We start from the raw sequence: 27,320 nt of genomic DNA on the forward strand, positions 1-27,320 counted from the left end.
TCTTCCCCTCCCCCCCCACTCTTCCTGCAGGGACCCTGGGCCTCCTTGATCGGGGAGTCTCCCCTCTCTTATCTACAAAGTGCAGAAGCTGGTGGCCTGAAGAGTCAAGTTTACAGCAGACTCCTCTGAGCTCCATTGTACAGGTGCAGAGAGACCCTGTGCACCAGCTCGCAACACCACTTGGCCCGGCTGTTCCTCCTCTGCGTGTACACGGGTGGCTGGGTCACATTTTGATGGTGGTGCAACCATGCAGCTGGAGCAGGATGGCTCTGGCAGCAGCCACGCTGATTTACTGTGGCACCACTGCTTAAAACCAGTGGGGACATGGCCTGGGTGATCAGGAAGCAGATAATATTCCTTTTCTGGAACTTTGAGCAAGTGCAAAAACCCGCAGGAGGGTCATTTGTCATCCCCCCGACTCCTCCCTAATTGGCACCATGGTGTTAGTGATGTTGGTCAGGTCAGCGGGAGTATTCAGCAGAGAGAGGGCAGGAGGGAAGGTCCAGGGGAAGAGTGAGTGGAAGGAGGAAGCAAAAATAAGTCACCGTTTAATGCTGCTGTTGGGGTCGCTTTGCACCCATTAATTACTTTGCACTAAAATTTTTACAAATTGAATCCAATTGACTGGATTTTAACAAATTGAATCCCGCCCCCCTCGCACCAGTCTCTGGGGATCCAACGCCCATCATCGAGCCCCCCCATCCAACCCCCACCATCGCCCCCCTGGGGCTCTCCCCGGGAGGAGCCACGGCGGGCGGGGTGAGGGGGAGGGGCGAGGAGACCCGGCCCCGCTACCCCCCAGCTCCGCGGCGACTGACCCTCCCCGGCCCGGGCGAAGGGATGGTTCAGTCCGGCTTCCCCCTCCCCCGTGGTACCTCCCGGATGTTGATGGTGTCGCCTGGCAACGGGAAGATGGAGTCGGGCAGCGGGTGAGCGAGAGGGGGGCGCCCCAAAGGGCCCCGCACGGGGAAAGATCCTGTGCCAGGCCCCCCTCCCTCCCCCCCCCGATCCTCTTCCCCGCCCCTCCTCATCCTCACCCTGCCCCCTCCCTGCCCCTCCCCCCTCCAGCCCCTCCTCATCCTCGCCCTGCCCCCTCCCCGCCCCCCCAACCCCTCCTCATCCTCGCCCCTTCCTTCCTCCAGCCCCTCCTCATCCTCACCCTGCCCCCTCCCCGCCCCTCCTCACCCTGCCCCCTCCCCGCCCCTCCAACCCCTCCTCACCCTGCCCCCTCCAGCCCCTCCTCATCCTCGCCCCTTCCTTCCTCCAGCCCCTCCTCATCCTCGCCCTCACCCTGCTCCCCCCTCCTCACCCTGCCCTCCTCATCCTCACCCTGCCCCCTCCCCGCCCCTCCTCACCCTGCCCCCTCCAACCCCTCCTCACCCTGCCCCCTCCAGCCCCTCCTCATCCTCGCCCCCTTCCTCCTCCAGCCCCCCTCATCCTCACCTGCCCCTCCCCGCCCCTCCTCACCCTGCCCCCTCCCCCCCCTCCAACCCCTCCTCACCCTGCCCCCTCCAGCCCCTCCTCACCCTGCCCCCTCCCTGCCCCCCCAACCCCTCCTCATCCTGCCCCCTCCAGCCCCTCCTCACCCTGCCCCTTCCTTCCTCCAGCCCCTCCTCATCCTCACCCCTGCCCCCTCCCCGCCCCTCCTCACCCTGCCCCCTCCCAGCCCCTCCCACCCTGCCCCCTCCCTGCCCCTCCTCATCCTCGCCCCTTCCTTCCTCCAGCCCCTCCTCATCCTCGCCCCTTCCTTCCTCCAGCCCCTCCTCATCCTCGCCCTCACCCTGCTCCCCCCTCCTCACCCTGCCCCTCCTCATCCTCACCCTGCCCCCTCCCCGCCCCTCCTCACCCTGCCCCCTCCCCGCCCCTCCAGCCCCTCCTCATCCTCGCCCCTTCCTTCCTCCAGCCCCTCCTCATCCTCACCCTGCCCCCTCCCCGCCCCTCCTCATCCTCACCCTGCCCCCCCAACCCCTCCTCACCCTGCCCCCTCCAGCCCCTCCTCACCCTGCCCCCCCCACCCCCTCCTCATCCTGCCCCCTCCAGCCCCTCCTCATCCTCGCCCCTTCCTTCCTCCAGCCCCTCCTCATCCTCGCCCCTTCCTTCCTCCAGCCCCTCCTCATCCTCACCCTGCCCCCTCCCCGCCCCTCCTCACCCTGCCCCCTCCAGCCCCTCCTCACCCTGCCCCCTCCCTGCCCCCCCAACCCCTCCTCATCCTGCCCCCTCCAGCCCCTCCTCATCCTCGCCCCTTCCTTCCTCCAGCCCCTCCTCATCCTCACCCTGCCCCCTCCCCGCCCCTCCTCACCCTGCCCCCTCCAGCCCCTCCTCATCCTCGCCCCTTCCTTCCTCCAGCCCCTCCTCATCCTCGCCCTCACCCTGCTCCCCCCTCCTCACCCTGCCCCCTCCCCGCCCCTCCTCATCCTCACCCTGCCCCCTCCCTGCCCCTCCCAACCCCTCCTCACCCTGCCCCCTCCAGCCCCTCCTCATCCTCACCCTCACCCTGCTCCCCCCTCCTCACCCTGCCCCCTCCCCCACCTCCTCATCCTCACCCTGCCCCCCCCCTGCCCCCCCACCCCTACCCCCTCACCATCACCACTCCCTCCTCCCCTCCTCATCCTCGCCCCTTCCTTCCTCCAGCCCCCTCTCATCCTCACTCCTCACCCTTCCTGCCCCCTCCCTTCCCCCCCCGCCCCCCCAACCCTCCTCATCATCCTGGCCCCTCCCCCGCCCCTCCTCCGTATCCTCACCCCTTCCTTCCTCCATCCCCTCCTCATCCTCACCGGCCCCCTCCCTAGCCCCTCCGTTCATCCTCACCCTTCCCCCCCCACCCCTCCTCATCCTGCCCCCTCCCGCCCCTCCTCATCCTCACCCCTTCCTTCCTCCAGCCCCTCCTCATCCTCACCCTGCCCCCTCCCTGCCCCCCCAACCCCTCCTCACCCTGCCCCCTCCAGCCCCTCCTCATCCTCACCCCTTCCTTCCTCCAGCCCCTCCTCATCCTCACCCTGCCCCCTCCCCGCCCCTCCTCATCCTCACCCCTTCCTTCCTCCAGCCCCTCCTCATCCTCACCCTGCCCCCTCCCTGCCCCCCCAACCCCTCCTCACCCTGCCCCCTCCAGCCCCTCCTCATCCTCACCCCTTCCTTCCTCCAGCCCCTCCTCATCCTCACCCTGCCCCCTCCCCGCCCCTCCTCATCCTCACCCCTTCCTTCCTCCAGCCCCTCCTCATCCTCACCCTGCCCCCTCCCTGCCCCTCCCAACCCCTCCTCACCCTGCCCCTCCTCATCCTCACCCTGCCCCCTCCCTGCCCCCCAACCCCTCCTCATCCTGCCCCCTCCCCGCCCCTCCTCATCCTCACCCCTTCCTTCCTCCAGCCCCTCCTCATCCTCACCCTGCCCCCTCCCAACCCCTCCTCACCCTGCCCCTCCTCATCCTCACCCTGCCCCCTCCCTGCCCCTCCCAACCCCTCCTCACCCTGCCCCCTCCAGCCCCTCCTCATCCTCACCCCTTCCTTCCTCCAGCCCCTCCTCATCCTCACCCTGCCCCCTCCCTGCCCCTCCCAACCCCTCCACATCCTCACCCTGACCCCCTGCCTCCCTGCCCCCTCCAGCCCCTCATCATCCTCACCCTGACCCCCTGACCCCCTGCCCCCGCCAGCCCCTCATCATCCTCACCCCAACCCCATTCCTTCCTCCAGCCCACATCCTCATCTGTTCAAAAGAGGAGAAAGAGTGGGGAGGGGGAGCAGGATGAGGTTGGAGGTGACAGGAATGGAAGAAGAAAAGCCCAGCCCCCCACCATGGTCTGATCCAGGACAGTGCGTAGGAAAGAAGGAGAGGCATCTGTGAGAGAAGGCAGCTGCAGAAGCAGAGTCAAACAAAGGGATCCAGGTCTCTCTGGGAGCTGGAAGGAGTGGGAGAGGAAGAGGTTGTGGATGGAACGGGCATTCCAGAGACAGCAAGAGCTGGGGAAAAGGAATGGGAGATGGGCATGAGCTTAGGAATGACGGAACAAAGGGGTGGAGGTGGTGGCAGGTCAGGTGTGGGGATGGGGGAGAGCCAGTGTTGGGGCCAATGTCACCAGAGGGGATGAGGCAGAAGCAGAGGAGGATGTGGGATCTGTATCTGTGCCGGTGGGAGGAGGGGGGAAATTGGGATGGGGAGAGGAGCAGATTAAGCTAGTGGGAACTGTAGAGGGGTGAGAGTAACAAGGATGGGGGAAAGAGCCAGCGAGGGAAAGGGACAAGGAAGGAGGATCCTTCCCTTACCTCTCCAGACTAGCCCCAGCCCCCAAATTGTAGCTCACTTCCAGACTCTGTCTTCTCCAGCTGCACCAGCTTTCTATTTGTTTTCATTCCATGTCCGTTTCTGGTTCTCAGGCACTTGCAGAAGGCTGCAGTGTCTGTGTTGCAAATACAGAAATTCCAAGTAATAAACTGTCTTCACTCACACTGAAACAGACCATGCAAGTGTTCCTGATGGCATTAGGTTCTGAATGTTTACAAACTCCTACATTTGGTTCTGATCCCTGTTAATGCTCCAGGAGGCAGTGCTAGTATTTGACCAAAAGCCAAGCTTTCAATGTTTGTATGTTGTTGTTCTGTTTAAAATTGTTCAATAATTTTGTTCAATTTAATTAAGCCCTGAATCAGGTGTTGGACAAATTTCAGAAGAGGAGGAGGAAGAGGAGGAGGAGCTGCATCCAGAAGGCAATGGGGTAAAGTTGCAAATATGAAAGACTTTATGCATCTTGGGAATTAGAATCACATGGGAATTAGTGCATATTTTGGTGCCCAGATACTATGTGGGTGGGTTCACTAGAAATGCAACTAATATTGAAATATAGGATTTCCCAAGAAATGCTTAAACAAAACATTCAAAAAACAAAAACATTCAAAACACGAAAAGAAATGTTTCTCCAAGAAATGTTAGAGATCAGAGTGCCTTTGTCCTGAAAAGGATTAGCTAGAATATTCAGATCAGATTTTGGAAAATTTTCTAACTATAAGGATAGTTTAGTACTGGAATACGTTACTGAGGGAGAATCCCCACTGGAAGATTTTAAGAAGAAGGTTAGACAAACACCTGTCAGAGATAGGCTAGGTTTACTTGGTCCTGGCTCAGGGCAGCGTTTAGACTAGATGACCTCTTGAGGTCCTTTCCAGCCCTACATTTCTGTGATTCTTTTGGGATTTTTTTTGTACACCTCACTTTACTAATAAGGATGTACAAAAGATGTGTGGGAACACATTTACTTTGGAGCCAGAAAAGCATAAAAATAGTTAATACATTAAAAATATCCTAAATTTTCAAAAAATTGTGAATACAGAAACTTCCTCCATCTGACAGGTTTCAGAGTAGCAGCCGTGTTAGTCTGTATTCGCAAAAAGAAAAGGAGTACTTGTGGCACCTTAGAAACTAATAAATTTATTAGAGCATAAGCTTTTGTGAGCTACAGCTCACTTCATCGGTCCACCAAATGCATCTGATGAAGTGAGCTGTAGCTCACAAAAGCTTATGCTCTAATAAATTTGTTAGTCTCTAAGGTGCCACAAGTACTCCTTTTCTTTTTTCCTCCATCTGAGACATTGTGGTGACCTATTGGTATAATACGTTTAATATTCAGAACGGTCTCCTCCTAAATAAAATTCTAACATTTATTGGGAAATATTGTGTCTGCAAACAAGTCAAATCATAATCTTAACACAGAATAAGACTTTACAGATTTTGAGTTATGGACTTGGATGTTGAATTTTTATAATCATTTCAAATTGCTTCTGAGTTAGGGATTTTGTTTTTGTGCTACATTTTAAAACAACCAAACCATTTTTTTAAAAATCTCTGTAGAGTCTGGGAGGAATTTAAGGGTTTATTACCACATCTCTAATGACTGCAGCACTAGCAGATGCTTCAATATTAAGAGCATTTCCTTATACTAGATGTAAAGTGCTGTGTAGTAGTAGTACAGTACATAATGGGGAACTTTGATTGGAGTCAGTCAGTTGTTACACTGTTGTTTTCTGCTGTATGCTAGGTGGAGCAACCAGAGAGTAGCCATAACAGAAAGAAAGAGGCAGATGGTGTTTCAGCAGAGGAGCCAGGAATGGAACTCAACCCAGCAGAACATAATGCATCTGAGTCCCCAGAGCCTCCCATTGTAGAGGTGGATGTTTATGAATTCTCTCTAGGAGAGCGTGGTATTTACAGAACAATCAATCCAATGCTTTGACATCACAAATCATTAAAGAAGCAATTCCAGTGTAGCAAAAAATTGAGAAACTATTGCTATCTTATCTTGGATATGAAAGGGAGGCCTCAGGAAGCTTAATTTGGCTACAGTCCAGTTTCCAGGAGAGTCTTGTAAAACTTAGCTCTTACTCGTCTCTGACATGGCACTTTTCATCTGTAGATCTTGGAGCACTTTTAAAGGAAAGATAAACACCATTATCCCTAATTTCTCAATGGGGAAATTGGTTCACATGCTCTGATCCTGTCTGCTCGGTGGATGTTGGGTGAAAGTTGAGTTTCCCACTGAATATAGATTTTGCCTTTTCATTTTCAAAGTTCTCATAGTAAAGAAAGATAAGTCTCTGCATGGAGCTTTCTTATTTAGTAAAGGCCTCATCCTGTGAGGTGCTGAGCAGCCTCTAACTTTATTAAATTGATGACCTCAAGCACCTCGGTGCTTGGGAATTTTCAGGACTTGGACCTAAGAGTTATATTCTGGTATTATGGAAATCTGAATGCTCATTACTGTAATATAGTAATTAAAGAACTTACATCCACAATCCATTCAAAGTAGGAGACTTATAGGAAGCCTGAATTCATGTGGAGTCCATGTATTGATTATTTGAAGTACAACAGGCTCATTGCATATGTATAGCTTACAATGTTACAAACATGCATAATAAATAGACTGCAACAAAATAAATTTAAATATTAACTTATGGAGGAGATAGAATGTACAGATTATTCATATTTGTATTCTGGGCTAAACAATATTTTACACTAGACATTTTACTGTGCTGTCTCAGTCCACATAAGAATCCTCCTATTTGTTTTCTCTTATTTTCAAAACCACTCCAAAAGGGCCTGATTTTCAGAAGTACTGAGCATCTTTGATGCAAGTGAAAGTGAATGCAAGCTGCAGGCACTAAGCAGTTATGAAAATCAGGCCCCAACTGTTTAAGTAGGTTATCTGTTTGTAAGAGTAATTAGGTTGCATCTATCCAAGACTCTAAGTACCCTAATACATAATTAATAGTACAACAAAATCCCAGCAGTACTAAAATAATCATTTAAACCGGAACTCAGCTAGCCAGCCACCTACAAAAGAATCCTTCCCACTCTTTCATAGTTCTTGGAAAAATATCCTCTCCAAACCAACCTGTCAAACAGGTGCTTTCTCAGTGGGCCCAGATGGTCACCATATTTGGGCTATTTTGGACTGGGGGCAGCAAGTTCCATAGTCCTGAACACTCAAAGAAAATGCCCTGATAGCTGCCACCTCTTCTATAACCAGAAGGATCCAGTTTGGGCTCCCTGCTGATTACAGCTGCTGTGGAAGTTTGGCCCAGGGAGAGAGGCGATCTCTCAGACAGACTGGTCCCAAGCTATTTAGGGCTTTATAAATCATAACCCACACCTCAAATTCTACCCAGAGATCAACAAGCAGCCAGTGCAAATGCTTCCAGTAAGATGCCCCACTTGGTAAGTGAGCCACTGTCTGTACCAGCTTCAGTCTAGGATGGATCTAAAGTGTATCCTCAGATATAGCAAACTGTAGTAGTCTCGTTTTGAAATAACAAAGGCATGGGCAACAATCTGAGACATAATGGTAATTTCTAATTACATTAATAGAACCCTACAATATTAGAACCTAGTAACTTACAGCATTAGTTAAAAGGAACAGTTTGAAAAGAGACAGACAGAAAGAAAACAAAGCAAATTGGTCGGGTATAACGTGGCTTTGAAAACCACCTTCGGTAAAATTTAAAGAGAGATTTTTCACTTCTGAGTTATAAATATGGGAAATTAAAAGCTTCTCATGGAAATTTTGAGAGGGCCTTAGCCACTGTAGTCCTAGCAGGAGCTGCTGTTATACTAAATGTGGTCAGATGTGCAAAGCAGCTGTAAAGCACTGTAGTAATAGCCCTTAGTAAAGAACATGGACCATTATAATATTGTTTTGTTGTGTTCTGCTTTCTGGTTTTGCTAGGGAATGCAGCCAGAGAACAATGATGACAAGGAAGAGGGAGAAGCTTTGCCTACAGAGGACCCAGGAGAGAGACTCATACCAAAAGAGCAGGAGGTCGCGGGGGCCACGGAGCAGGAGGTCTCTGAGATCACCTTTGTAGAGGTGACTGGTTATGAAGTTAAACTAGGGGAGCGTCTCATTCACAAGACCCACAATCCAGTGTTTGTGACATTACATTCCCAAATTGTTGAAGCAATTCTAGTACTGTAAACACAAACCACTGGATGAATCATGCAAAAGAGAGGCTAATTGGAAAGGAGACAATTGGTAACCAGCCATGGTGGATAAAGAGCTCCTGACAAAATTCAAGGGGTTAGTTTATTATTGCATGCATTTCTAACGTGCCCATCACCATGAGTGATACAGCCTTGCTGGTATATCTGGGATAACTTTAGAGCCTTTTAATTGCTTTCTGGCTTCCTCAAGAAGCAGCAAGACTGTTTTTATAGCTGACTATATTTCTACATTGTTCCTGTCTTGTGATGACAAAGATAAGCAGAATTTTAGCAGCAAACTGTGTTAAATTGTAGATCCTTTCACAGCCCTAATTTTATATGATGGCCTTTATGTTCCAGGAAAAATCTGATGAGGTTTCCTCAGACCAAGTAGAAGTGGATAATCTTCCCAAACTGCCTGACATGGAGCAGCCAGTGATAGACAGCTGGAGCAGATCCCACATGTCCTCAGGAGCTAGCACCCAGAAGTCTGCATTATCAATGCACATGGAGATTCATGCTGAGTCAGGTATCAGTTAGTGTCTTACTAATAGTACTATCCTTGCAGCCAGCTTTCAAATACAGTATCCAGTTTTTTCTCCCCTCCCAATAAATGTGAATCTAGTTGGACATTCAATCTAAGGGCTTGTCTACACAGGGAACTCAGAAAAATTAATCTGAATTAAGTAAAGGTGTGAATTTAAAGTGTATTAATTACATAGCATTAAGCCCCCATATGGACACTCGTATTCAGAATTAAAGTGGCCTTAATTTGGTTTATTTTAATTCACACTTTAAACTCACAACTTTAGTTAATTCAGATTCATTTTTCTGCATGTCCCCATGTAGACAAGCCTTAATCCTTGTTTAACCTCTGCATGATGCTACTACTAAGCCTGTCCTTAAATATTTTCCATAATAACTTTCCTCCTCACTATTAGAATTACTGTATATTTTTATTATGATTTATTTTCTGTGTGCTAGTGACATTGTGAGGCAATCTAAAATTCCAAAGAAAGCTGGCTCTGTTAGGTATATTTTCCCCCATCAGGACATCTGCTAATCTTAAAATACCTTTAAATGCATTGAATTCTCATTCTGTGATGCCTACTCTTTGTTGTCCGAGCACAGGTGACATTGGGGTAGCCATCTCCTCTCCCTATTCAGACTCTGCATTTCAGCTGTTTAACCAGGACCTCAGCAGGCTTGGGAGTGAGGAAAAGAATGCAAGTCTACATTATGCAGATGAGCAAGCTGAAACAGAGGGCAGTGAGGAAATGGAGGAGGAAACACAGCTGATTGTCTTGGAACCGGAACATGTAAGAAAAGTCGAAATTCAAGACTTGTCACTGGTATTGAGGATTCCATGAACTGGGAGGCAAACTGGTCTGGCCATGGTTTAGCTGTATTCTACATTAAATATGTTATACATCCTTTTTACAAAAGTTCTGACTCCTGTATGGTATCTGCTCCCTCTGTAATAAATTAGAATTGCAGGTTAGAGCAATGGGAAAATCTGGTGAACTTCAGTTCTCATGAAAATGAAGGACCTATAGTTGGTGGGAAAATGCTATGCAAGCTTCCCTCGCACAGCTCTGCCATTCATTTCACTTCTGATCTCCAAAGACTCTGGGCCTCTCCTAAACAGAAATGACTAGTGATGCCAAACTAGGTGGTAGTTTTATGATATGAACAAATGTCCACGAGGCTCAAGGCTGAATCTGCACAACCCATTTCACTTGCAGCCTGCTCAGGACAGGAACCCAAGTCTCCAGAGGTGAAAATGCAGTGTTGTACCTGACATATGTTCCTTGATAACTTATTCATGCAGGTGTTATAAGGATGCTATCATCATCTTCCTTCCCTCTCTAGCCCCTGATGAAAAGATTCCAAGCTGCCCTAAAGAATTACCTTAGTAAACAGATGGAAAAAGTGACCATGGAGCTTCGGGAGCTGGTATAGTAGTCTTCCGTGCACTTCCCACAGCATTCCAGCCCTTTCCAAGTTGGTGTGAATTGACCCATCTCCTCTTCTGTCTGCAGACAGTGGCCACAAAGCAGGGTAAGGTGCAGAGAGAGGAGCTGGGAATGGTCCTTTATGGGGTCCAGCAGCAGCTGGCCCGGCTGCAGATGGAACTGGAGAAGAACCAGGACCGATATTCTCAGATAGCCATGGTGCGTCGGCAGCTAGAGGAGGAGCTGCAGGACATCAGAAATTTGTACAAGAAAACATGTCAGAGCACTGAGGATGAACGTAAGAAAGGTGACTAAGGCGCTCTTGCTTAGTCTTTCCTCATTCTAGTCATGTAAAGACAAATGAGGTTGAGCGTAAGTCAAACAATGGTTTGAAGAACATCAGCCCAAGCATTCAGGAATGGCTCGCTGACTGGAAAGATCAACTCAAGCATATCTGGTATGCCTTGCCAGTTAGGCCTCCTGTAGCATAGCTCGGCAATTGTATTGGTTAGTTGGTAATCTCTTTAGGGGGTGGACCATATTTTATTCTATATCTGTAAAGCACCATGTATATTCAAAGCATTATAGATGTACCTAATGCTTGTCTTGGTTTTGATATAATTTCTACCAGTATAACTCACATCTTTGTCATAAGACAAATACTTTTCTGTCCCTTTAAGGGGTTCCTTTGAACAAAGGCCACTCCTGGCAAGTAGGCTTTCATAGATTCTAAGGCCACATTGTGATTATCTAACCTGACTTCCTGTATAGCACAGGCGAGAGAACTTCCCCAAAAGAAATCTTAGAGCAGATCTCTTAGAACATAAGAACGGCCACACTGGGTCAGACCAAAGGTCCATCTTACCCAGTATCCTGTTTTCCGACAGTGGCCAATGCCAGGTGCCCCAGAGGGAATGAACAGAACAGGTAATCATCAGGTGATCCATGCTTGATCAAGTGATCCATGCCCTGTCACCCATTCCCAGAAAAACATCCATTCTTGATTTAAAAATTGGCAGTGAGCGAGAATTCACCAGAACCTTTGGTAAGTTGTTCCAATGGCTTTCCAATATTCGACACAACTCATTTCCCACCATTTGGCTATTTATACTTGTCTGAGGTCTCTGTCAGGGACTGTTGAGGCTTTGCTGAAGATTGCATATCCTTAGTTGATGAGACAGCCTGGTGCATCAGACGAGGATCTTCTGCTTGGCAACCCTTTACAGTCAAGGCAGTGAACTTAGCTGGGCTATTTCAGTATTGTGGAGATACAGGATATACTGGGAATTGAAGGCACTTATCTGGTCTCTTGGGCAGCTTCTCCTCAGGAATTCTGCTCCAGGAACTGATGTCCATGCCCACCTCAGAGAGGGTCATATGACTTGGGTGGGTTTTTTTATGGGTTTTGCTCTGCCCACATCCTAATTACTTTCTCTTTTAGCTATGGTATGGTACATGCTGCAGAAATCCTCTTCTGTATCTAACCTTTCCACCTATCTCCCCAGTTTCTGTAATGCAGACCGAGGTGGAAAACCTGGCCTTGCGTCTGTTCTATATGCAGAACATGGACCAGGATGTGCGTGATGACATCTCTGTGATGAAACGGGCAGTGAAGAAGGCTGAGGCAGACAGGAACCAGGCTGAGGTGGAGAAGAAAAAACAGGTATAGGGCAAATATCAAGTCTGACAAAGAGGCTTTGAATTATGTCATTGGAGTTCAGAGTCCCTTGGGAAAATACTGTCTTGTCATACAGAATGCTAAAAGAATATATTCTAGGAAGATTGATACAAAATGTGGTCTACCCTCTTCCATTCGTAGATTGTACATGTTTGCAAATGGCAAGTAGTTCCTTAGATATGCATTTTAACATAAGAACATACGAATGGCCATACTGGGTCAGACCAAAGGTCCATCCAGCCCAGTATCTTGTCTACCGACAGTGGCCAATGACAGGTGCCCCAGAGAGAGTGAACCTAACAGGTAATCTAGTGATCTCTCTCCTGCCATCCATCTCCACCCTCTGACAAATAGAGGCTGGGGACACCATTCCTTTTTCTAAATCAAATCATTCATAAGAACATAAGAACGGCCATACTGGTTCAGACCAAAGGTCCATCTAGCTCAGAATCCTGTCTTCTGACAGTGGCCAATGTCAAGTGCTGCAGGGGGAATAAACAGAACAGGTAATCATCAAGTGATCCACCCTCTGTCGCCCATTCCCAGCTTCTGGCAAACAAAGGCTAGGGACACCATCCTGGCTAATAGCCATTGATAGACCTATCCTCCAGGAACTTATCTAGTTCTTTTTTGAAGCCTGTTATATATAGTCTTGGCCTTCACAACATCCTCTGGAAAGGAGTTCCACAGGTTGACTGTGCATTGTGTGAAAAAAATGCTTCCTTTTGTTTGCTTTAAATCTGCTGCCTATTAATTTCATTTGGTGATCCCTAGTTCTTGTGTTATGTGAAGGAGTAAATAACACTTCCTTATTTATTTTCTCCACACCAGTCATGATTGTATAGACGTCTATCATATCCCCCCTTAGTCGTCTCTTTTCCAAGCTGAAAAGTCCCGGTTTTATTAATCTCTCCTCATATGGCAACTGTTCCATACCCCTTATCCTTTTTGTTATCCTTTTCTGAACTTTTTTGAATTCCAATATATCTTTTTTGAGATGGGGCGACCACATCGGCATGCAGTATTCAAGATGTGGCGTACCATGGATTTATATAGAGGCAATATGATATTTTCTGTCTTATTATCTATCCCTTTCCTAATGATTCCCAACATTCTGTTTGCCTATTTTCCCCTCCAAATTTAAAAAAAAAAAATCACAGAAACCTTCCTGACAGCAAAAAAACATTAGAAAAACGCAGCACAGCTTCTTTGAGCAACTCTATACTAACAACCCAGTATCCAGACATGCAAAGGAGGAAGGAGAGGTTTAGTGAGGAGACACCTTATTTTCAAGCCCCAGGGGGATTATTCTGAACAATGATGAATTTAGAAAAGTGATTTTACAACACAAAATATAGCTGGCCAGTTTGTTTTAACTCATGCTCCCTCTGCTGGTTAGATGGCTGCCTCTTGCAGCAGCATAAATATTGTAGCATTATGTCAACAGTGGCAATGGAGTATGGATTTTTGATAGCTATTTAGAGGGCATTTTCTTCTAAATTATTACCTTTTAAGATAGTCAGATGCCATCGTGAAGAGCACAGTATAATAACCTAGATAGATAGAAGTTAGGTGACATATTGGACCTGATGCTCTTCCTTGATATGAGACTGAATAATATAAATGGACTAAATGAAAATGAATCCTCTGCAGCATGGTGCAATGGACTGAGCAATCTTGTCCACTCAGCAGAAATGGAGATGACTGTCATCACATGGCACTGCACTCATTAGTGAGGATGGTGAAGACCTGATAGCCACCAAATCTAATGCAACTCCCTCACTTGACCTTGCTTCCCCCATGTGTCTCTTGCTGAATCCATGTTGTCAGGGCTGGGATTGTTTGCAGTATTTGTGCTGATCTGTTGTGGTCTGATTTTTGTAGGATCTGCTTGTAGACCGCTTAACAAGGAAGTTCAATGAACTGCAGGAGCAGATTGGTCTGTATGAAGCTCAATTTATTGCCCAGGCTGAAGACACAAAAATAACACGAAAAGCAGTGAGTGAGGTAGGAGATGATAATATTTTTCATGTGTGGTTAATATTACATTTTGTGATGGGCCAGAGTCCTCCACCTTGCACTTAACACAGTACACACCCCCTCGGTTTGAGTCCAAATTCTCAGACCCCTGCCCTTTATGTGAATAAAGGGGTTCCTATGTTCTTAAGAACAACAACAAATAAAACTTATCCTGAATTGGCTGTTTCTAGGGTTTTCCCTTTCCTCTTCTCTTACCCCCTTAGTTCCTTTACCTTGAAGGGAGAGACACACCTCTTCTGTGCTCCTGGACTGGAGCTAATCAGACCCATCTGATGTGACTGACAGGATGAATCTTCAGCAGAGCAACTCCATGCCAGGTCCAATCTCTGACATCCATTCTCCTACATATTAATAACATATATTTCTCCTGTACATCATAGTATCATGATATCCAAGTATTACATAGTAATTATATTTAGGTGTGACCGCAGTGTAAATAATAGCTTGATAGTGCTACCATCACAATACACTGCACAGATGCACTGACCCAACTGTGCTAGCACAAAACCCCTTTTCTGGTCTGGATTTTCATGTTAAATCTGTAGCTTTATATATTACCATTTATAGTAAATTGCATCCCATAAGACACACAGGATGTGAGACAAGCCTGAGTTAATGTTGCTGTGGGGGCCTTGTCTTTTGCATTGCATTTCCTTTCCTTTCTGCGGTTTTTGTCTGTGACCTTAATGTTGTAAAAAATGTTCATGTACATAATGATATAAATTGCACTTTTGATTACAGTGACGTTGTTAGAGTAACTGAAAACAAGATGTACACCAGTGCGTTTAATTCACTAACTCTACAAGGGTAAAGGTAAAAAGAGCCAAAGAAAGAGCAGGGGACATAGAAAAACAAGAGAAGACAAAGCAAGAATATTTTGAGCTGTTTCTTCTCAGCTGTATTGTGAAATGAAGTGGGCAATGAGGATGGAATGCAGGTGTGAGACCCCAGCCCAGTGTTGATTCAGTATCTCAGAGTGGTCTCTCTCTGCAGGCTTGTATGGAGATACAAACTATTAACATGGAGAAGAAGCAACTGATGCATCAGTGGAATAGCAGCTTGACTGGGATGAAGCGACGAGATGAGGCCTACTCTGCCATGCAGGAGGCACTAAGGTATAGCATCTGAAAGTGGGCCAACAAAAAGAATAGCTACACTTTGGATGGGAGTTATTGGAAGAGAGAAAAGAGTGCTGTCAAGGTTATTGTTAATATAGTGTTGTATGTATACCGTGCGCTAAACAAAGAATAAATCTGTTGCTTTGAAGAGCTTAGAATGGCAAAGGGTCATTAGGGTCAGGAGTATCATTTTTTGTTAGTGTTTTCTTCCTTCACAGCATGATCTTCCTTCAAAGGTATGAAATAGATAACTAGGCAGAGTTACCTGGTTTGCATTTGACTCTATCCCTTGAAGGACTTCCCAGGACAAAAGAACAGTCATCAGGAAAGATTTACCTAGGTAATTTGCAGTCATGATTTTGTGACATTTGGCAAGAATCCATTCCTCAGAAAATCCCGACCTTGGGTGCCGAAGGGAACGTGCATTCTTTCCTAAAGCCCTAAAGCTTGCCCAATGGTGCATGAATCTGCAAAATACTTTTCTACTCTGATTTCCTGGGGAGAACAGGGAGAAGAACTGAAATAAATTCATTTTCTGTAGACACATTTCCTCTTGACTTTTGGTTTCTCCATCCATCTGCCAAGAGCTCTGTGCTGTCGCATTCACACTGCAGCAAAGGAGACATGATGACACAGTCTGCTTTCCCTTAATCTCTACATAAGGGTTGGGAGAAGGATGTTTCCATTGTCAAACATCCATCTCTGCCAGCCACTTATAAGGCTCCATCTTGACTACTCCATCTTGGTTATTCTGCTAGTTTCAGTAGTTTGGTACCTGTGTAATGAAATGTGCCTGTGGGAAGACATTGTGTGGCGCTGGACAGGTGATGGCAAGGAAATGATGGCTGAACTTGAGAAACAGAGAGGGCTTCTGAAGTGGAATACATTATATCCCCAACTCACAATGCTCAGATACCATCATGAGGGAAGCGGTATTAAAACATGGAATGGAAGTGGAAATAAAAGGGAATTTATTGCTGAGTATTTGGATCCTACTAAGATTGAAAGGTCAGCCAGCTGTTACCCAGCTGTTCATCCAGCAGCTAGGTGAAGGTAGAGAGAAACTTTGTGAAACATTATTTTATTTATCACAAGCCTGTGGGCTACTATTGGGATTGCAAGCAGTTTGTTTTAACTGCAGAGTTGCATGACTTGCATCCATATGACTGTGGAGGGGGAAATTAGTGAGGAATTCAACAGGAGATCAGGGCAGACGAGAGAAATACTGTCACCAAGTTAATTACTTCCAGGTACTCAGATAGAACCCACCCAGAAACAGAATATGTTTTTCACATAGTATGTGGTAAAGTATTTCATAAAATGTACTAAATGTATATTAAAAACACTCCTGATGATATACAAAATTGGTTAGTTTTCATGTAGTCAAATAGGTGCAATCTGTAGTAAATTCGTATGATGTCTCTCTCACAATCACACACTGCTGTTTCCTGTGAGAATACAGCTTTGCTGAAGCAGTTCACTCCACTCTAAGCAGAGAAGAAAAACCCTCACTTCTCAGATACTGAAATCTGTGATTCCCACCTCTTCCAACTCCCCATAAGTGAGAGAGCTGCATGCATCTCTGCATACACTGGCATCTTCTTTGTTTTCTCTCTCCTTAGTGTAACTTCCCAGCATGGTGATCCACCCATTCCCAGTGTATCCAGGCTGTGATCTCCTTCACCCTTCCCATAAGGACATCCTCTGGAATGTAGACTATTGGCAAGGAAATGACATGATGCCACCAATAACGGTTGTGTCATCACAGCATGGGCTTGTTGAAAAGAGGGGGGAAAATAGCATGAAAAAGAGCGTACCCATTCCAATACAAATGGGTACCTGAGGGCCTGAAAGGACCCCTCCCCCAACAGAACCTATGTTATGCCTCTCCTTTTGGTCAGGCAGGACTGAAGGCAGTTCCTCACATCAGTGTCCCTTCTGGGCCAATTGGAGCGTGGTGCTAGAGAGCCATGCAAGGAGCTTCTATCCTCTCACTCCTAGAGCTAGTGCCCCAGTAGTTCTGTGTTCCCATCTGAACTGGCCCTGGGAGTTTTGGGCTGAGATCAAGCCCTGAGGTCTCATCCCCTGAACTGCAGTGTAACAAGACTGGGAGATCTAGAGCACAAGGAGCTATTCAAAATTATCCAAAAAATTAGGTGCCTTAGTTTTATTTCCAGTAGGGTGATTTTAATGAACACAGATAGCCCCAGTGCTGAATGAACTTGTCTGATTTTCTTGCTCTTCACTTACTCATTTCTGCAGCAGCCTGTTTGAAAGCAGGAATTTGGAGTTGACTATCCAGTGCATAAATCAATCCCCATGACACTCTCCTGTCTTCTCCTTGCCCTTGCAGGCAGTCCAAGCACCAGCTCAGGTCCTTAGAGACAGAGATCCAAGTCTACAAGAAGTCAGTCACAAAGGAGGAAGAGAGGAACGAGCTGCTTGCCAGCATCTTGAACCGCTCGGAGAATGATGCCAACATGAGCAAGAAGCTGATTGCCCAGTGCACAGCCAAACAGGATGCCCTGAAAGTTGAATACAGCACCTACACCCGCACGCTGCATGAGACAGAGCAAGCCCTCAGCAGGGCCAACTCGGTGAGACCAGATACCCGTGAAGAAGAGGCTTTTTTAATCAGATGTTGATATTTTGTCACCTGTAGATTCTATCCACTTTCCCAAATCCCAACAGCCTACACTTTTTAACAGCCCTGTTTCTGGGTCTTTCCTCTCAGGACCGAGCTGCTCGGATGAATGAGCTGCAGGCCATCAGTAAGGAAACAGAGAAAGAGACTGAAGCCAGACAGGAATTGGAGAATCAGATCATGGCAAAGCTGCAGGATCAGCTGATGTCCAGCAAAGCAGCAAAATATTTTTCACAACTGGCTGCTAAACTTCATAAGAGAAAGCTGGATCTGGTATGGCATCTGCTTCTGTGTGACTGATGGTAGCTGACATGCAGGAGAGAGAGAGAGACACACACATTCTGTGTTTATTCCCTCCAGGATACTGCAAGCATGGCCCAAAGGCCATTGCCAGCAGTAGATAGCCTCCCCTGCCAAAAAAAGAGGACCCCCTCTAAAGCAAGCTCCATCACATTCCCTGTGTTCCTAGTGCTCCAGCTACTTGTCCTTGATTATGTAGCATTCTAGCCAAATTCCATGTTGGGTCATTCCCTTTGCCCTATTAAATTTCTTGTACAGGTTCAAATGGCTAGGATTCTTCTTCACTTACTGTCCTAAGCTATTGCATTATGTTACCATGTGCTGTTAAATTGCTATGTTTCACCCTACAAGTGGCTGTATTTCAGTGGCGGGTGAAGGGACTCCCTTGTAAACCGTAGGCTGAGTTTGTACAATACTTTAGGACTCTTCAGGATGATGGGTACTACAGAAATATGAGATATCTCTGTTACTGTTAATCAAGTTTTCAGGTCTTGTGGAAAGGGCAGGGGACACTCCTATTAAGCATAAAAGCAGAAGGGCCTGCAAAGCAAAATGCAGCTTCTCTGAATTCACCTCCAGGTGCAGATGTGCCTAAGAGCTCTTCCCTTCCCAGCTGCCTTTTGAGGATCATATTGCAGGGTTTCAGAAGATAATTTAGCCAAAGAAAGTATGACAGAAATATTAGCGCCATCTTGTACAGCAGGTACCGGCTTCATGTTCTGCTTAGAGAATGGCATAGAGTGATGCACCCTGGGCATGTTCAGACTCAGTGCTGCATGCTTTCACATGTGGAAAGGAATACTACAGACCCACTCTCTAAATGAAGCGAACCAGAGACTGCCAAACACAGACCATGACATTTTACAATGTGGCTGCCCTCATCAGCATACAGAGGTGCAGCTCACAGACGCTACAAGTTCCAGCAAGAAGTGTGCCATCCTGAGTTGTGACCTACTGGTCACGTCAAGAATGTAACAGCGAGTGCTCAGACCTGTATTTCTATGGGCCCCGTTTCTCTGTTCAATATTCAGGTGACTTCACTCTTCTCCATTTTCTATAAATCAGGTGCAGTCCTTGGGCTCCTGGCAAGCTGTTAATGCTGCCTTTGATTGTGAAATATGCAGGTAACTCTGAGATAGATGCAGGGCAAGTGGCTCTTCTGTAGTTATTTGCATCTCTGTCTGTCTGGCCAGATGTAACTGAGGCATATAGGTTGGGAAAATAACTTCAGGGATGAGGATGATGATAAAACTTTGCCTTCTCTAGCATCTTCCCTCAAAGGACTTCAGGATTACTGCCTCCCATCATCCCTAGGAAGTAAGTAAATATCATTATCCCCATTGTACTGATGGGGGAAGAGAGGTGCAGAGAGTTACTTAACTAGCCCAAAGCCCCATAGCCCATATGACAGAGCTGGAAATAGACTCCAGGTCTCCTGACTCCCAGTCCCATTCTTTACGTACTAGATGTGCTCCTCTCTTAGCCATATTTCGTTGACAGGATTGCAAACCTATTTACAACACTAAGAAGTGGATTACTGCTGAATGACCATGCTTTTTTTGTTGTTGATGTTATTAGGAGCTGCATTTTTCCAAAGTTGAGAATGACACAGCCCAGGTCATTCTGGACACAACTCACACCAACTGCAGGCTCTCTATGCTCCAAAAGACATTCTCTGCGCTGGACAAGGAAATGAAAAATATCAATGACCTGATCAACCGCAGTGAGAATGAGATCAGCAAGCGCAATCTCCTGATCGAGCGCAAGCAGGGGGTCATCAACCTGTTCAACAAGAAAATGGAGATGATGATTTCCCAGTTGGGGGTACGTCTCTTATACTTGAGAGACCCCCCAAACCTGATTTCATTCTTTGATGAGATTACAAGTTTGGTTCATAAAGGTAACTGTGTAGAGGTAATAGACATGGGTGAGGTAATGAGAGGAGGTGTCTATCCTGTACAGTGCACTCAGAATGCCTGTCATGCTGATTTTTGTGTTCCTCTCTGTAGCCATAAAACACTATCAAAGAAGCAGCCGTGGCCAATACCTCTCCTAGGAGGCCAGACTAAATGTAAATGGGGATAATCCCAGTTCTGGCTGCTGAATTCTGCTGTTGATGTGAGCAAGTCCCCAGTTTAGACTCATGATTAGTTTTAATGCAAAAATTAAATCCCAACTTCACAGTGTGTCATTTTAAGAAATAATCCAACAATTGATTAAGAGCAAATCTATGGGATGAAGATTTTTCTTGGTGAATTTAGGGACTTCCATTCAGGGTGTGCACTTACAATCTAAACACAAGAAAGGGGATGGAGGAGGGTAAAGATGAGGAAAGCCATACACAGTTCTCTCTGGTTACGCATGACAGAAAGGAATGCCAGCAGCAACACCCAAACCTGTTCACATGATCCCAGAACTCAGATAGCAGCACTGCTGATGCAGCCATGAGCTGGCTACCAACATGCAAAATGACCATTTCAGGCATCCCTGAGCTGAGCTTCAAAAGGTCTAGGGATGCCACAGTAAGTAGCGTCTCTGTTTGACTAATACTAAACTTCTTTCCTTTACAGGGTCAAGAACTGGGACCCTTGGAAGTTGAGATCAACAGGCTGACCAAGCAGATAGATGAATACAACTCAGAGGTGATGACACTGCAGAAGTACTGGCTCAGGCTGCAGAAAGAGCTGGTCAAACTGACCCAGGAGCGGGAAGAGCAGCTGGCCTCCTTGGATATGTTAAAGAAACAGATCACCATCATGCAACAAAAGAAAGTGCGCACTGAAAGTAAGTGTTTCCCTCAATCCTCCTGGCGGTGTTAATCAATGAGTGGGCATGCGCTGCCAGAGAACAAAGGGAGAGAAGGTTCAATAACTTGTAATTTTAGAACCTTGCAACCAAGAAAATTTTCAGTATCTGCAAGCATAGTGCCTCTGTATGCATATACAGTGTGACGTGTGGTTCTATTGTATCCCTGGGTGTACTCAGGGGCTACATGCCAGGCACCTTCTGCCACTTGAGCAGCCTGGTATCCCTTCTAAGGGCTGCATCTTGCAGCCTTTACTTATGTAAGAGGAAGGGTTGCAGGATCGCATCACAGGTGACCATCTTGATATGTTACGGTTCTTAGGAAATAGTCATAAAGGTTAAGGCCAGAAGGGACAACCAGATCATCTAGTCCATGGGTTCTCAAACTTTTGTGCTGGTGACCCCTTTCACATAGCAAGCCTCTGAGTGCGACCCCCCCCATAAATTAAAAACACTTTTTTATATCTTTAACACTATTATAAATGTTGGAGGCAAAGCGGGGTTTGGGGTGGAGGCTGACAGCTTGCGACCCCCCCATGTAATAGCCTTGTGACCCCCTGAGGGGTCCCAACCCCCAGTTTGAGAATCCCTGATCTAGTCTGATTTCTTGTGTATCACAGGCCACCAGCATCTGCACACTAGACCCAGCAACCAAATTAGACCAAAGTATCACGGCTTACTGGAGCCTAGACTATTATGTGCCACGGGCAGAGAACAGAAGGGGACTGAGGTGCACCAGTGCCCTAGTCCCCAACAATGTCAAGGAAGTGAGATATGTGACGGGTTACCCCCCACTCTGGGGTATTACTGAGCCTGCCTGGGCTCCCTTACACTGTCCTTCTGAGCCAGGCCCTCAAGCCTCCTCCAGCACACACACAGGTAGGGTTTCATCATAACCATTTTCAAAACATGGATTTGATTTTGGCTTTATGGAAAGGCTTGTGGCTTTGTCAGTGTCCATGGAGACCTTCAGAGTGGGTAGCTACAAGTGCAGCTTTGTCTACGCTGTTGAAATCCCCCCATCTCCCTCCCAGCTCCAATGCCCTGGTGAGTATTCTCTGCTTTCGCTTTTTAAAATCTTTTCCATCTCTTTCTTATTCTCCTGTAGATGAAATCCAGCAGGAGAAGAATGAACAGAAAGACATTGAACGCCACATGAGGAACATGGCCAATGACTTGATGAAACTCAACATGTTAATCAACAAGAATAGCCACAACTCGGTGGAGCTGCAGCATGGCAACACCATCATGGAGAATGAGTTTGTGCGCTCGCTTAAGGTAGGGAAGGCTTTGCTCCGCGTCTCCAAGACACAGCCTGACAAACAGCAATCTTGCTGAGCTCTCACTGGCACTGTGTTGCACAAGACAGAGATTGCTAACTGCTGCCCCTATGGTACAAAACTATGTAACCAGATGGAAATGTACAGCTATGCACAGAAAGGCTATCCCAACTTGGTTCCTATGCAGAGACAATGATTCCCTTTACATAGCCCAGGAGGGTTAGACATTCTACCTGTGTTGTGGGGAGGGCTGTCAGCCAAAAGAGGCAGGAAGATAAGAGGCAAGCAGTGAGCCTGCCAGCGCCTCTCAGTCTGACACAGTGATGTTGATTTCTGCTTCCTAACTCCAGGCAGCAGAGAGAGAGTCGATTGAGATGCAGGAGAAGCTGGACCGACTGCATGAGGAGAAAGAGAGACTCCTAAATAGCCTGGTGGAAGCAGAGTGAGACCCAGACCCCTTGTTTTATGCCACAGTGTTTGAACTCTCTTGTCATGCAACTGCATTACCCTTCCTTGCCCTAATGCTGGAGGGGAAAATGTGTTCTGTCACATCCTGTCCGATTGATGTGCTCCTTTCCTGGCTCCCCTCTACCTTTGATGGGAAGGTGGGATGAGTTCTAGAACTTTTTGTAACCCAGAAGATTAAGAGTCTATCATTTATTTTCTGCAGGCCAGATACAGTCACAGTAACTGCTGTTCAGTCTTCCCCATACTGCTGCACCAGCAGCCTGTTTCTGTAGATGAATGAGAAGTAATGCGGCCTCCACCCTCACTCAGTGCTTGGCCTCTAGACAGCAGAAGGCTGCCAGCGTTGAGTGTGTGGGGGAGAGAGGGAAACTCAGTATGGAGTGGTGTGATGTAAGCCCAATGGCTGTCCCGAGGAAGGTAGCTACATGATCCAAAATTCTCAAACTTGGGACTTCACAGGAGGCCCCTAAATAAAGGGCCTGATTTTTCAGAGCTGCTGAGTTAACAAATGTTGGCTTTAATCCTTTATGCTGCAATCCGAACCCCGATTTCTACCATTATCATGGCACTTCTGACCTGCAGAACCCTGACTGATTCTCATATTGAGGGCACCAATGTGTCATGTTCCATACAGTGAACTCTCTGTTTCCTGCTGGGCTGTTGAGCTTTGGACTCAGAATGGGGGTCCATAGTGTGACATTACTTATACAGGGGAATCATGTGGCTGGATGACCCCTTCTTTTTCAATAGAAAGGCATCCCCTCCCATTCTGTCCTTGAAGGCATCAGATCATGCTATGGGAGAAAAAGATCCAGCTGGCCAAGGAGATGCGTGCTGCAGTGGACTCAGAGACAGGGCAAGGCGAGATCCGAGCCATGAGAACAGAGATCCATAGGATGCAGGTGAGCCAAGGTGGGAGGGGAAAGAGGAGATTCCCAAGGAGATTACCCAGCCTTGCAGGAGATGCTGAAACATCAGATAGTTGATAGGAGATAACTCCAAGGTTCCTGGCAGTGTCAGGGATAGGTGTCTTCCTTTGACCTGTCCAGCAATTGACCTAGCTCAGTATGCTGTTACACCTCTTTACGTATTCCTTGTGTTAGCCTAGCAATGGGGGAGCTCAGCAAAAGGTAGACCTGACTGGGAAGGAAACTTACAGGACAGCGTTTATCTTACTACGTGGTGGCCCAGGATGTAACCAAAGCACCACTTATGGAATACTACATCCACCAATGCACTGATTCAGAGAAGTGTTTCTCTCTCTGCCAAAGCAACCTCCTCTCCCACCTACAGGATACTTCTACCTTCCTTCCCTTATTATTGCGTTTAGATGAATTTATTGCATTGAAATCTTTAGAAGACTGTGTTGGGCAAGCGGATAGGGAGTCAGTTATTAGTCTGATGCCCCCCAGATCCATGCTGTACAAACCTGGTTCATGATTTAGTTGAAAAATTTGGGCTGCCAAGGCCTGTGTGTCAAATGTGTCCTGTCTCTGTAGCTGGAATTTGTCACGCTGAAAGTCTTCTATCAGATGCAATTTGTGACCACTGGGTATCTTCAGAGTTTCTCTCTCTTCACACATGGCAGGTCCGCTACAGCCAGCTGACAAAGCAGCAGGAGAAGATGATTCGAGATATGGAGGCAGCTGTCTCCCGCAGAGAGACCATCATGATTCGGGGGGAGGGTCAGAGCAAAATGGGTAAGAAACATTTCACCAAGAGTGACTTCCACCACAAGACACAGGAGCTGCGGAAGAAGATCAAGGAAACCCAAAAGGTGAGCATGTAGAGAGGGGCCATAAGAACTCATATTTTCTGCACTTGCTTTATAACTAGAAATAAGTCAGATATTGCTTGACATCAACTTTGCTTTATGACCTACTACCAGACTATGCAAGGAGGATGTCATGCAAGATTCACTGAGCCAACCTTTCTCCCAGATGGCAAGGAAAGTGCTGTGGACATATGTCACTGGGGATAAGCCATGGTGAAACTCATGTTGATCTCCAGAATTCTATGGTATTTCTCATGTAGCTCTGAAGATCATCTACTTTTTGCCATGCCAGACCCACTAACCTTCTGTCTTAGAAGAACTTGACAGGACTTTTATTCAAACCCTTCAACGCTGCTCCTCATTCCCCAGTTATCCTATTTTATTTAATTGCTTGGAGTTGGGATATGAAGTGCTTGGAAGGAAAATGCCTGGTGCATATTCTGTGCCATCTGCCTCTCTTCATGATAGTGTAGAGAAAAGTGCAGTAATGTGCCCCCAGGCATGGAGACACACTCACTGTATGGCAATGCAGTGACACACCAGTGGATTGTCACATTTCCTGGCACAACATTAGAATGCCCAGTGTGCCCAATGGGCATCTAGCAGTGTGAGTGCCTATGCCTTTAGGCCACAAAGAATACTTACTAAATACTTACTTTAAATGTCCAAGAAAGAGAGAAGTTCTCAGGTGATAATTTGGCAATGCAGTTGGCAGACAGAGGCAGAATCTCAAATTTCCTTCCTTTCCTTTCATTAGAATGCTCAAGACTGCAACAGAACCATCACCGAGCTGGAGAACGCCCAGAAATCTCTCAGCATCGGCCTTCTGGAAAAGCAGCAGCAGGTCTCCAGCTTGCAGGCTGAGACTGATGTCCTTGATGCAGACATAGAGAGGCTTCAGGACAAGAAACGTTGGGTAAGATGTCTTTAATATGTATGCACTGCATGTATTATTTTCCTGTGCTGCCAGCCCACACGGCTTTTCTACCTCATCCCAAACCACATGTACCGAGCTCAGGCTGGTTATTTGAGCACCATTATGTTCCGTTCTAGAACTGGCAGTCTCAACAATAAGACCAAAGCTCATCTGTGTGGGAGACAGAACTTTCTCTGGGGATGGTGTGACCCGACAGATCTCCCTTGTCTTTTAAAATTCACAGAATTGCTCTATCTTTGAAAGATTTTTCTTCTATGCATGTGTCTGATTTGGAGATTCACTAAGCTATGTTGTGATCATTTATATATATAACTCAAAATGGGGGATGCCCACTTTAGTAGTTAGAATAGGACTTCACTGAGTTCTCCCTCTTCATAATCCTCCATTTCAAGATGCGATAATCGCGTTTCCTCCCCCATTTAATTAAGTCCTCCTTACTCTCATAGCTCTTTTTTATTCAGTCAGATGTCCTTAATGTAGTTTTCACTGTTGCTCTTCTAAGAACCTTTCAGAAATTGTGGCCTATCAGACTCGTCAGAAGCATCTGCAGGCAGTGAAGGACGGGAAGTATACCCCACTGTGCCGCACCCAGCAAGTCCTGCAGCAGGAGCAGCGGAAACAGCAGGACCGGCTGCACACCATTAATGTCATCATCCATCAGATTCAGCAGGAGTATCCTCAGTACCAGAGGGTGTTGTCCTGGCTCAGCCAAGCCCTGGACTCCAGGCTTGGTTCACAGGAAGCAGAATAGGCAGAAGCACAGAGCCAGATCGGAATAAAGTATCTTTTGACAGATATTTTCACAAATAAATACAGTATAAGCTTTTACTGCTCTTGCCACTCTCCTGGAGGCTGAATAACAGAAAAATGAGCAGTGGTGGGAAACTGACACACATACTAGTAAAACTGCTTCTGTGATCTTAGGTTCCAGCCGTGTGTGCCCTGCTCCAATCTCTGGCTTTTCTGTCTGCTTCAGGACAGCAGGCTGGTTTAGGTCCAACCACTCAGATAATTGTGTATTGTGTTAGAACATGGGAAAGAGGTGCACATCCACCTTTGGGGGGTTAAGTCGCACAGTCTTCTCCATGGACAGAGAGATGGGTCCTAGAACACTTTCTGCCAAATCTGGGGAGCTCACCAGCTTTGAGCTGCATCAGAGTTGAAGATGGAATATGAATGCTTCTGGAATGGGAAGATGAGTGCAGACAGGGCCTAGAAAGACATTCCAGAATGAAGTGGAAAATCCTCTAATCTTGTTCATACTTCCCTTCTATACAGAATACTATTCTTCAGTGAATGGCCAAGTCTTTCCCCTCAGTGTGAGCACTTCACTTAAGAGCTCCAATTGCAAAAACAAATCCACATGATTTTGTTTAGTGGCAGTGCCCCTAAATTAGGGAGTATAGGACAGGGTGAAACAGTGAGGTATGGTCTCTGCTGATCAGAATAAGCAGAGGGACAGCAGAGGGGAAATGCACGTTTTTCTAAGCAGACTGGGCTTGTGTTTAACAGCCGCTTATTTCATAACCTTGTGTAGGATAAAGAGGAAATGAACCTCCCATCTTTAGCAATTTCAGATTTCCGTTTCTTTCATTTCAGCGGGTGGCTTGGCCTCTCTGTGTTGTGTTTGTTTTACTGACTCGCTGCTTGGCAGTGAAGAAATCACTACCGCTCTGGGCCCGTTTCCTCGCTTGTACCCCGTGGATCGTGCCCACCACCTTCGATAACGTGCTTTTGAGCTCCGCGCGTGGGAGCGGCTACCCGGTGCTGAACCGCGTGCAGTTAGCGCCAGCCGCCCTTGGGTGCGCAGAGGGGACGGGCCGGGGCAGGCGGCGGCAGGAGCAAGGTCCCGGTCCCGGGA

General features: G+C 47.1%; 1 protein-coding gene across 6 annotated transcripts; it reads left to right on the top strand.

The window, feature by feature from the left end:
- Window positions 1-27,098, top strand: CCDC40 (coiled-coil domain containing 40). 6 transcript variants are annotated; one of them, XM_043497496.1, is made up of 21 exons: window positions 1-513; window positions 4,630-4,705; window positions 6,023-6,151; window positions 8,207-8,347; window positions 8,821-8,989; window positions 9,592-9,779; window positions 10,333-10,416; window positions 10,503-10,722; window positions 11,921-12,078; window positions 13,978-14,100; window positions 15,127-15,248; window positions 17,605-17,848; window positions 17,986-18,168; window positions 19,774-20,019; window positions 20,766-20,979; window positions 22,109-22,278; window positions 22,631-22,722; window positions 23,530-23,650; window positions 24,337-24,525; window positions 25,280-25,438; window positions 25,962-27,098. In XM_043497496.1, exons 3-21 carry the CDS (start codon window positions 6,092-6,094, stop codon window positions 26,208-26,210), a joined length of 3,132 nt encoding a protein of 1,043 aa, XP_043353431.1. In that variant the 5' UTR covers window positions 1-513; window positions 4,630-4,705; window positions 6,023-6,091; the 3' UTR covers window positions 26,211-27,098. The 6 variants fall into 6 exon arrangements, with proteins under 6 accessions (XP_043353431.1, XP_043353430.1, XP_038227521.1 ...); XM_038371593.2 differs by lacking the exon at window positions 1-513 and adding an exon at window positions 766-929; XM_038371592.2 differs by lacking the exon at window positions 1-513 and adding an exon at window positions 3,670-3,833.
- Window positions 27,099-27,320: the final 222 nt, after the last annotated feature.

The sequence above is a fragment of the Dermochelys coriacea genome, chromosome 14 (assembly GCF_009764565.3).
Source record: "Dermochelys coriacea isolate rDerCor1 chromosome 14, rDerCor1.pri.v4, whole genome shotgun sequence".
In the NCBI taxonomy this organism is placed as follows: Eukaryota; Metazoa; Chordata; order Testudines; family Dermochelyidae; genus Dermochelys; species Dermochelys coriacea.

Excerpts from the sequence above, each read along its gene's own strand:
- CCDC40 (XM_038371592.2), top strand. The coding sequence starts at position 3,739 with ATGAGGTTGGAGGTGACAGGAATGGAAGAAGAAAAGCCCAGCCCCCCA. Across the intron at positions 12,079-13,977 it reads AGGTGGAGAAGAAAAAACAG|GATCTGCTTGTAGACCGCTT; the intron begins GTATAGGGCAAA and ends TGATTTTTGTAG. Across the intron at positions 20,020-20,765 it reads TGATGATTTCCCAGTTGGGG|GGTCAAGAACTGGGACCCTT; the intron begins GTACGTCTCTTA and ends TTTCCTTTACAG.